Raw genomic sequence first — 11,603 nt, 5'->3', positions numbered from 1 at the left:
GTTATAAACAAATTTAGTAATGAAAACATAAATAGTATGAATTTTATTACATAAACTCAAAACTTATATCAAAATATGACTTTACGCCAGTAATTTTATTGAGTACCCTTGACTGGGTGTGAAGATGCTTATGGTTCTTAGTTTCTCCAAATTTTATCATATGAAAATCAGTAAGAAACTGTCTACTTGAGGTGTCCCAAAAGAAAACCACCAGCAAATTAGACCGCACTGCCTCTGTCAAGCCTTGCGAAAGCAGAGCCACACTAAGCAAAAAGATAATCGACCAGTAAAGAACTAATTCTTTTTTTTTCATTAGCCATAAATTAGCTTTTGACATTCTTTTTCACCAGGAAGGTCGTTTCTTACATTAAAAAGAAAAACTACATAGACCACCTTTGACTATAAAGTTGACACTATTAGAAGGTCTGAAGTCTAGCATGAGCAAAAACTGCAATCATACATATCCTAAGATGGGGTATCCCAGGATTAAGTTTGGAATTAAATTTATACTTTGATGATAAATTTATATCTTTGACCAAACAAAGTAAAAATTTAATACCAAGATATCCCACCTTCCAAGTGGGATAAATTAGTCCAACAATTATAATCCTGAGATACTTTAGTCAGGAACCAAACAACCCCTCTATATTAGGGGTCGAGGATTAGCCTACTTCCATCATCATGGGACAAAAGATGTAAAGCAGATTAGTTAGTAGGATCGTGTGCGCAAAACGAAGGTGCCACAGAAGCTCCAGCTTATTCAATTTTGACTGCAGGCATTACCTAAGACCTAGTTGTCGGCCTAAGACAAAGGGCCAAACTTCAGTTAGATCTTCAGGGCAATAGTACTTCACCTATGTCGAGGCTCTATTTGAAACCTTCCAATTCTCAAACTCAGCACATTTTAACATACATGAACTGGCATTTTGATGCCCACCGCCACCAAATGCCTGCGAATTCCCAAGAAATATATTATACATGACTGCAAACTGTATTTTATTACTCATCGAAAGATGTGAAAAGTAAACAAAGCAAGAACCTGGGAGATAGATGTCGTATCTTCATCACCAATGCTCCTCAGGCTAACCTTTAACATCTCATTATTTTCAAGCTCAGGTACCTTATAAACAATAGCTCCAATACCCCTGACATACATCCAACAAGAACAATGAAGAACTATTTCTACAAGCATTCAGCAAGTGATAAAATAAGATATTACTGACATTTTACTAGCTATATCTTGAAGGTTCGTGAAATGACATGGTTGTCAGAACTTCTATAAAGTTATATTCTACTTCCATCACATTCAAAGACATATTTCAAGGAGAAACTATGACTAAAAATTGTGGTGTCCAGGTTAACTTGCGTGCACAGAGATTAAAAATTGTGATGTCGTCACTCACCTATACCACATGTTATTAGTAATCAAGTATTGGTTGCCATATTACACTAAAAACATGCTTACTGTTGCATTGGAAGTCTTTAGGTGTAATGAAGAAATTTTTAACAGTAATGATGTTGAACAAGGGGAATTCTAAACTTCACTCTTACAATTCTTGTAATTTCCCTTTCTCCTACTATCCAGCACACTAAGACAATATTCTTACAGAAGTCCGTATTGTTTTTGACCATCTCCCTTTTTTCTGATAACGGTGGTGTCCAGACAAGCTTTGCACACTTTGAATATTCCACCTAGAAACCAACACAGGGGCCGATGTACTGGGCAACTCCACCCACCAATTCTTAGGTAGATGGGAAGAAATCACCTAGTGTTCTTTGTTTATGCTTGGATTTGAATCCTGGTCTGTCTCCAAGGTTTGCACCCACTTCATTCCACTAGGCCACCCCCTTGGCACAACATGATATATAGAGAGAGACAGAGCCAAAAGCAGGGCCTCTGACCATCCCCATAATTACAGCATTCTAGAACCTCAGCAAAAGATAATTTGCAGCATGCTTTGTCAACAGCATCAACTCAAAAAAAAAATTCATTTTCTCACTAACCCTATAACAATTTATCCAGACTACGTTCTTTTGACTCTGCAATTCTACATTTGCACTGAACTCTCCGATATTTTTTAACAGCTCATTGTCTTTCACTTGTCGGTTCACTTGTCGGAACACTCCAAATAGCTACTCTCTCAGCTTTCTTACATATGCCTAATACACATGTCAGCTCATGTAGATCTTTCAAAAATGCACTAAACTTGATGAAACTTGTGGAGCCTTCCAGCTATTCGCCACACATACAAAATACATACCCTTATCCATATTCACACAAATACCGCCAAGGCCAACTTAACAAAGGAAATTATAAAAACAGACAGATGAATGCAAGTAGCAATTTTGGTTCAGATTATCAGTATATTTGAAGTTGTCACTTGAATACAGTTTTCAAGATAAATCCTTAGTAGTTTTCTGGCACAAACTCCTAATCCAACTTCAAACAACCTATAGATGAAATAAGTGCCATTAGCAAAACTAATTTGAGATTTCATCATGTAAAACGGTGTCTTTGGATAGCTTTAGACAATTATATAATGTTAAGACATGATTAAAAATGTCTTCTCTACCGTAGATTAAGCTTTTAGATTAGACGATCACATAATAAGACAGGGTAACAGAGCAGGTAGAGGTCCTCAATTCATGTCTCACCACTACCAACTATCAAAAAGTATTTTCACGTACTTGACTCAAGGGAAAAGAATCAAGCTTCACGTTTGGAGGCATGTTAAGACAAAATTAAATTAATGAAAGTATCACCTTTACAACAACTTAACTTTTTAAATGAGGTATATTATATACTTCAACAAATTGAATAGTAAATTTACATCATCCAATTTTTCGTGAAATCAAGTGTTTGCTCCAACGAGAAACAATTATTAATCTTCCCGAACTTATATTATCAGAAATGTATCACAAGACACAGGGAGATAATAGGAAAGAAGGAAAAAATAAAGAAATAATGCATCATAGAAATTGATGCACACAAGAAGCAGGGAAGTACAAACCTCAACTTCATATTACGACTTTTGACTGCCAACTGGTTCCCAAGCTCACTTCTTAACTCAGGCACAGAATCTGCATTAACTGCCTACAGGAAAGATTGAACCATCTTGTCATTCTCAAATTCTCTGAGCCATATGAAAATGGTTTATAAATATAGTCTAGAGGAAATATTGCACAAAACGGTAACATCTGGTTGCTGACAATTACTGAGTATAAGCATTGTTAAAATACGTGAAACTAGAGGAGGACCCACTTAGAAAGAATTCATGTATCAGTAAGGCATAGCTTGTTGCATTTTCTGGATGGAATTAGTAGGAACTAAATCTTTAAGGTACAGTTACAGAGTTTTTTTTGTCAGCCATAAATACTGAGGGCACATACACTATTTATCTTTCAAAGAACTAGTGAAGAAAGTGGTACCCAGAGCATTTTGAGATAAACGGCCTATATAGTTGTTGGGGGCATCCTATAAAATTGGAAATGTAAACAGCCTCCATAAAAGAGATACATGCTATCCATGCTCGTGAATGTATCAGATAAATAAGTTGACTTCATCCCCGAGCACACCTTTGAATTGTTAGATTCACATAGCTTGTATGGTCAAGAGCTTTCAGTAGTCAAGGCACCACTCAGGGAAATTGACAAATGAATGACATGGATTCATGACACGAGTGGGATAAACACCTAACAGGAGTTTCCAGCAGTAAATAGAAGCAATCCAGAATGCAACCTACTCAACCACAAACCATATAGTAAGTATGATGACTATAACTTATAAGGCATAAAATAGCAACCTCACATAGTTATTACAGACCTTGTCTTATTTCTAACAAACTAACTCAAAACTCTGCCATGTATTTGCTCTGAGTGAAGCACAGAGTCTCCAGTGAGCCAACAGATCACGCAAAATGTATAGAAGATATTTCTTTCTCAGGCAAATCTCAGCAAGCAGCAGATCACGTGCTCTAGCCTCACACAAATATATTGCACATTTTTTATGCACTCAATGATTTAGCACCTTCTCGATCTGCTAGACCTCACACAGTAATGGTAACAACTTTTTGTATCACTCGGGAAAATGTACATGTGAACATGTCTGTTGGTACACTTTCAACAAAGGGAGGCAGTGGTCAGGCAGGCAGCCTAAGGTCACTTCCAGGGAATGATGCTACAGTAGAACATTACCATGGCACAATTGTGGTCTCCAGCATGAAGTTAACACTATTCAGGAACTGTATTGACAGGTTAAACAGACGGAAGAGACATTCCAAGAAATATCAGATCTACTACATCAAACCTTTGAATGGATTGACACTTACAAACCACATCTCTCCAGTATTATAAATCTGACTACTGCAATAAAGTAAAAGATTAAGCGGCAACTTCACATCATCAAACAGAACTTATGCCATTTCTGTGAAACTGAAACCCACTTGTGGGATTACACTAGGTATATTGTTGTTTCTGTGAAACTGCAAATGTTGCAGAGAACTAATTTAGTCAGAGACAGAGTCAGCTAGATGACCAAAAATGCGAAGGAGAGGGTATGTCCTTCGTGTAGACATCCATAAGCTTGATTTATTAACACTGCAATTTATTTGTTTTTGCCTTTTGTAATTTGTTAGAAGATTGAAGATCCCAGAAGGATAAGTCCTTTTATTGGGTGGTGGTCCACAGTCCATCTCATCAAGGAATTAGGATAGTATAAGGGGAATGGAGATGGGAGTCTGGTCATATATGCTACTCCATTCCAAAGCCTATGAGACCATAAACCATATAAATTCTGCATGGTGAGCTGGCTCATTTTTAAACTAAGGGTGTCACCCAATTAAGATGTGGAAAATCTCTTGAGGAATAAGAGGTATTTGAAAAGATGGATCATTAACGTAAAAAGTCAAATATAGATATCTGAATGACCACTTATACAAGAGGAACCAGCCTAATCCTCTGACTATCATCAATTTGACATCTTGTTAATTCCAAGAGTAAGATCCGGAAAAGAGCAGGTTTGTGCTTGTATGATATAAGGAAAAAAATATAAGTACCAGAAAACAAAAGATCTCCGGTTTGTTGTTTACAAACATCTAACTTCAGTCACAATTTGAAGAGTATACTCCTGAAAGAGTTGTCCTGATGTGAAACCAAGAAGTAAAAGACACATAACCTACTCATAGAAGCTTGAAAATTTGGAGGGAAACACATTATATACTGTTCAATAGTTCAGTCACGGCTCACCTCCTCACAAAGAAATAGCCGGACATCCCAAGATATTCAAATGTAGAATATAGATGGTACCTTAACTAATGGAAGTTTTCGTAACTTAACACATGTTCCATCTCCGAGAACTTCCCACTTATATCTTTTGTTTGAAAGCTTAAATTCCAATTACAAGTGAAGGCAGCCAGTTAGTCTTTGGCTCATTGACAACTTCCAGAAAGTGACCAAGCACTATAAAGATTATCTCACGAGCTCTAACACCATGAAAGGGGCATCGTCTGTTATAAGAATAGTAATATGACTGGCATTTGTGCATTCATTATTCTTTTAGAAGGATTAAAAGCCCGGTGTAAGTCCTTCAGCTATCAATAGTTTTTCCATAAGCATTGGGAGTTTGCACATAACACACAAAATTCTAATGTTTGCTCAGTTGTTTATCCATGCACAAAGAGCTTGAGAGTTTGCACATAACACACGTAATTCTAATGTTTGCTCAGTTCTTTATCCATGCACGAAGAGCGAGCCATAAAGCCTAGCATGTATTCACCAAAGTCGCTCATTGCTATAAATTACAGTTACTTGATTATATGCATATGATGGAAAATTCCCTATTTAACAACTAAAAGTTCATTAAGAAAAACTTCCATATTCACAAGATGAAGAAGTCTTGGAACTTACCAGGCAACAACCAAATGCTCCAGCTCCAAGTGCTATCTCAAATGACTGCTCAAGGACCTCATCTATACGTTTCTGTTTGTGGGACAAGCTTATCTTTCCTTGCTCTACAACAGATTTTAGATCCAAAGCAAGCAACTGCAGAAAAGGAAATCATTATGAGGCGTAGCAGACAACCTCCAAGACACAAAAAGTAAAAGTTGGCAATAACAAACTGCTTAGATTATGTTCAAGTATATGAATGTGGTGCATGTGACCGGGATTCAAATAATTAATGAATCTGCTGAGCTTTGCACCAATTGTCCCAAACTTCTAAGCCTCTCAGGTAAATTATGGAAGCAAAGAAGATCAGAGCAATACCAGTTAGCCGCTTCAGTTCCTTCAGTGGATCTAATTCTGCTACGTTATGTAACTAGCAATTTTTTATTCATAAAACCTATTCAACCACGGGTATATAGTCTATTCATGAATACATCAATCTTGGAAATAGACAGTTTAATTTTGGGTAGTGACTTCATCATTTGCATGCATAGTATCTTTCCTTGGCAGAATTCAGTCACTAAGAGTCTTAATTAGTTGGGCTTGTAACCACTTCAATAACAAAACAGTTGCATGATAGTAAATAAAACGGCAAGTAGAGACCACCTGTTGAAACAAGGAGGGGTTCAAATTGACATCATATTCAATATGGTGGTCATCCAACCCACTGCTGAATGCTTTACTGTCTGGGAGTTTCCATCTCCACAAATCTCTGTCCTCTATATATTCGAAAAGTCTCCTGACTCTGTCAAATTCACCAATCTTTAGTGCATTGCTGTCAGCAGCTTCATTATTGTTTCCGGTTATGAGCTTCTCCTTGAAATAATCATAAGCAATAGTAGCCCCACTTCTATCCATGTCGATCACTTTGCTCACATTTTCGGTCACAGATGTCCCTCCACCTAACAGCTCTTTTGCAGTCTTGTGATGGTCCAATACAACAACACTGATGATAGAATCCCCAAAAAGATAAAAAGCAATGAGTATAGAAACCCCAAGCATGTGGTTTCGTTAAGTTCTCGAACACATACAAAATTACAAACATTTTTGCACAAAAAGTTATGAACTTTAGCACCCCAAGGGTGTGGCCTAGTGGTTGAGAGCCGTGAGATCTCGGGTTCAAATCCGAGAAGAGACAAAAACACTAGGTGATTCTTCCCATCTGTCCTAGCCATGGTGCACACAGTTATCGGGGTTATCATGTGGAATTAATTGAGGTGCGCAAAATCCCACCCCCCACCCGGACACCATGGTCATAAAAAAAATCTATGAACTTCAAATCCACCACCCACCCACCCAAAAAAAAAAAAAAAGGCAATAGAAAGGGCATTAAACTAGAAAGAGACAATGAAAAGAAATTACTACCATTTAGCAACAAACTGCCACTGAAAATATAGAGAATCAAGAATCTCTCAACAATACAAGTGCTCAATCAAAGTGAATCCTAAACATTAATGAACTAAACATAAACCCCAATATTCTGAAACTGAGAAAGACAATAAGAAGTTACCGTTCAACTTTTGACTTGAGTTGCTGAACAAAACCAGATGGACCCACAAAATCCAAGAGGTAAACATGATCAATTTGATTAAGAGGAAGGTCCTCCACCCTATAAACCGGGAAAAAAAATGATTCCTTTAAAAGCGACTAAAAAAAAGGAAACAAATAGCTGAGTGGAAGAACCAATATACCTGATGGGAGAGTAAACAGTGTTGGGGAAGTAAAGAGGAATTATACGTAGAGAAGAAAAATAAAGATGAGCAGCCAAAGCGGCAAAAGCTCCATCAGGACATGGGTAATGGTAAAGAATTGCCGGTTTCTTCATCACTTTTGTTGCTTCGTTACAAGTAAAGCCGACTGCTCTTGTTGCAGAATCTACTCTACAACTAAACTTAAACTTTCTGAAGTATATGAAGGAAAACATATTATATTTGTGTCGTATATCAAAATATTTCTTATTATTGATGTTTCCCATAAAAAAAAGAAGGGGTAAAAGTTTAATTAACATATATAATAGGTTAATTTCTGCTTCATTTCTCTGGGCTTAAAATGTTTTTGTGATTAGTTAACTAAATCAACTAGAGATAACTTTATGTATAAATTATAGGAACCACATATTATAAGTACTAAATAACATCATATCTCTTCTAGTTTTCTATTTACCAAAAATCCCTTAAAAATTATGTTTGCGGGATACACAGCGTTGTGCACGGGATACATTAGGTTTGATACATTCCACATAGCGGGATACATAGCGTTGTGCACGGGATACATTAGGTTTGATACATTCCACATAGCGGGATACATAGCGTTTGATACATTCCACATAATGGGATACATAACGTTGTGCACGGGATACATGCGGGATACATAGGTAAATAAGGGATTTTTGAAATTTTTGAAATAAGTAGGGATAAATGAATGTTAAGGTAAGTAAATGAGTGTAGTTAAATAATTTGTCCTAACTTTATTATGGTGTCACCCATAAAGTTACTTTTAATAATTTACCTAGGGAGTTGTTGTGGGACTATAAATTTCTGTCTCTCGACATTTAAAAAAAAATCAAACTAAGAGTCAAATAATAGATCTTGACTATATAAATCCTAAGCAGTAAGAATTGTCTCAAATTTTATTTATAACTTTGGAAAATTACAAATTACAGAAGCAATTACTCTAGCAAAATTTCAAAAGTGTAAGTCATGTTTAAAATATTTTCCTAATCAAATTATATTTCATGATATCTCATATGTTGGGGATGATAGGACATCACTAGATCTACCTCTCCATAAATTTTTCGAAGATTATGTAATGCCGTTTGAGAGAAATCAATTGACAATGTTTGAAGAAATTTTGATTTGTATAGTAAGGAATGAAATCGTATATTACTTACTATATATCAGTGTATAAATACCTCTTCTAATTTCATATAATACTATATATACTTGTATATGATATCATATATCAAGTTTTTAAACATTTTTTTATAAAAAAGAAATATAAAAGTTTTGTATATTTTTTTATATATCAAATGTATATTATTATATCGAATTATATTTTGGCTAACAATATAACTTAGGTAACTATCTTTTTATGAATTTTTCCTATTTAAATATGTCATTTAATTAGTCAAAGAGCTCACAAATTTTCTTTTTATTATGGTTATTTCAAAACAAGTGAAAAAAAGAGTTAAATTTACTCTTAAATTACTTGAAATAAGACAATTTTACCCACCCAACCTCACCTCACTCCCTTTTTCGGAAAGGGTTGAATATGAGAAAGATGTATTAACATAAGGAATAATGCTCAATAATACTCAACAAAGTGTATAAGTAATGATTGTATTAGTTACGCTTGTATTATTTATGCATTATTTGGATGTATTAAAAATAGTATACATTGAACAAGAATATTTATTTACAAAAGTATCAACTATAATTATGGTGGTAAAAATGTAAAAGTACTTTTGAGGGGTAATGGGATCTTTAACCATACTAATGCATGTATTAAATCTGTTGTATTACTACTATCTAGAAATTCATAGTATTAGTAATATACTCATCAATACATAATAGAGTGCATAACTAATGCTCCAAACAAGAAATTACCAAAACTAATGCATACATTATTTCTATTAATATACTCTACCAAACAACCCCTAGTGTTGAGGCTTTGCATTTTAATAAATAAAAATGATGATATGCAACTTTTTCCCCTTACACATTAGGTATGATGAGTTCTATATAACTATCTAAGAAACATTTTTATAACAATAATAATAATAATAATAATATATATATATATATATAAATAAAAGAGAATCCTGGGCCCGCCTACATGGAACCACCACAAATCAGGATTCCCTTTTAATTTATTTTATTTTCAAAACTAACCTTCTCCTTTCATGAAAAGTTGTGATTTTTATTAAAAGTTGTGACTTTTATTAAAAGTTGTGACTTATATGAAAAATTGTGACTTTTATGAAAGGTTGTGACCTTTCCGAATTGTTGCAACTTTTCCAAAGATTTGTGTCCTTTCCGATAAGACATAATAAATATTTGTTCACACTACTCTTAGTTGTCTATAAATAGAGGAATTTCCTCTCATTTTAAAACAACAAAAATTTTGAACTTCTTTTTCTTCTTCTTCTAGACAATTAAATATTTGTGTAGTTTGCTCCATTAAACCTCAGGTACTAGAGTGGAATAATTTTCTTAAGGGGGCACTGTGCATTCAGTGGGGTCAATTTTTTCCATTTTGTTTCATTTTATTGTTACAGATCTTGGTATGTTTTTTACAGTCATTAATGTATGCTTATATTATTAATTATTGCTTTTAGTACATGCTTTAAACTTTTATGTTTATGTTTCTGCAAAGTTATTGGTATAAGTATTTGTTAGTACAAATTAAATAACAAATGTTAATTGAGTATTCAAGCAAGTTTTCACTACTAGAATTGTTGAAGGTACAATAAAAAAAACCCTTACAAATCTCTAATTTCTTCATCAACAACGTCACTCCTTCACATACAAGGATGAGATTTTGTGTTCTTTAGAAAAGCCTTTGAGAGTTAATAACTTTGCATGCCCATATTTTTTTATTTTTGTGTTGTAGTTATCTATATTTACTAAATTTTATCAGTGGATATTATGAGTACTTTAATGATTGAAGTGTTGGTCAATTTTTTGAGGTATGTTATTTCAAAACATAGGAACTTTTCTGGTTAGAATGATTTGTTATCATAATTGGATATCTCGTAATTTACTCCATTTAATGCAGGGGCGGATGTACAGTCATTCCAGGGGGGTCATCCGACCCCCTTGGGTAAAAAAATTACACTATATATAAGATCGATTTTTTTATGTACATGTATATATTTAAAATTGAACCCCCTGAATATATATCAAAGTAGTAGCCCAACAGTTGAGGGGGTTCAAGATTTCGCTTAAGTGAGCTTTGGGTCGCGGGATCGATTCCAGGCAACAACATTTTTTTTTATTGTAATTTTTAGCGATTTTGTTGGCTTCAGTTTTAACTTTTAAGTGTTTTTTTTATTAAATATAGATAGACCTCGTTTTTAAAGTCATAACTAATTAAAAAATATATATTTAAAATTTCTTTTTATTTTTTTAATCAAATTTGAGCTTGGAGCTCTTTTATTCAATAAAAAAGAAACAATGTACACAATCACTTGGCCCAACTTTAAAATGGAAATTTAGTCCGTATATGACTATTCTCTTTCTATTTCTAACCCTATTTCCAAGCCTGCTGCTTGCTGCCGCCTGTTGTTGTTGCTGCTTGCTGCCTCCCTGTTGTTGTTGCTGCTTGCTGCCGTTGGTGGAGGAGTGGTGGTACTCCGTGGATTAATTTAATTCTCTCATTCAGGCTCCATTTGTGATGGCAACCTCTGTAAGTTTACTTTTCTGTTTTTTTTTCTTCAGAATTCTATGCTTTGATTTTGGTATTTGTTGATGTGCTATTTTATTTAGTTGATTGAACTCGGATATTCACTTCTCTTAACAATTTTTTATTTTTCATATGAAAATTTCAATTATATTCACTGATTATGAAAGTTATAATTTTATTTGTTTGGGCTTATTTGTTGATTTTATATGTTTATTATGGACATTCAACATTTGTTTAGTGGATATTAACTTTTATTTATG

General features: G+C 34.3%; 2 protein-coding genes across 2 annotated transcripts in view; one reads left to right on the top strand and one right to left on the bottom strand.

The window, feature by feature from the left end:
* Positions 1–11,603, top strand: part of LOC125813833 (tubulin-folding cofactor B) — a 228,890-nt gene that overhangs the window by 205,726 nt on the left and 11,561 nt on the right. The window lies entirely within an intron of this gene.
* Positions 487–7,826, bottom strand: LOC125813830 (uncharacterized). Its single transcript, XM_049493299.1, has 7 exons — positions 7,632–7,826; positions 7,451–7,549; positions 6,547–6,886; positions 5,905–6,039; positions 3,012–3,094; positions 1,040–1,145; positions 487–950 (listed from the first exon to the last, which is right to left on the bottom strand). Exons 1-7 carry the CDS (start codon positions 7,763–7,765, stop codon positions 855–857), a joined length of 993 nt encoding a protein of 330 aa, XP_049349256.1. The 5' UTR covers positions 7,766–7,826; the 3' UTR covers positions 487–854.

Source organism: Solanum verrucosum, unplaced genomic scaffold (assembly GCF_900185275.1).
Source record: "Solanum verrucosum unplaced genomic scaffold, falcon-dt-bn FXZP01000205.1, whole genome shotgun sequence".
NCBI lineage: Eukaryota > Viridiplantae > Streptophyta > Magnoliopsida > Solanales > Solanaceae > Solanum > Solanum verrucosum.
The sequence above is the reverse complement of the archived record's forward strand: the minus strand, read 5'-3'. Positions and strand labels throughout refer to the sequence as shown.

Excerpts from the sequence above, each read along its gene's own strand:
- LOC125813830 (XM_049493299.1), bottom strand. The coding sequence starts at position 7,765 with ATGAAGAAACCGGCAATTCTTTACCATTACCCATGTCCTGATGGAGCT. Across the intron at positions 6,887-7,450 it reads CTCAAGTCAAAAGTTGAACG|TGTTGTTGTATTGGACCATC; the intron begins GTAACTTCTTAT and ends TTCTATCATCAG. Across the intron at positions 3,095-5,904 it reads GAGCATTTGGTTGTTGCCTG|GCAGTTAATGCAGATTCTGT; the intron begins GTAAGTTCCAAG and ends TCTTTCCTGTAG.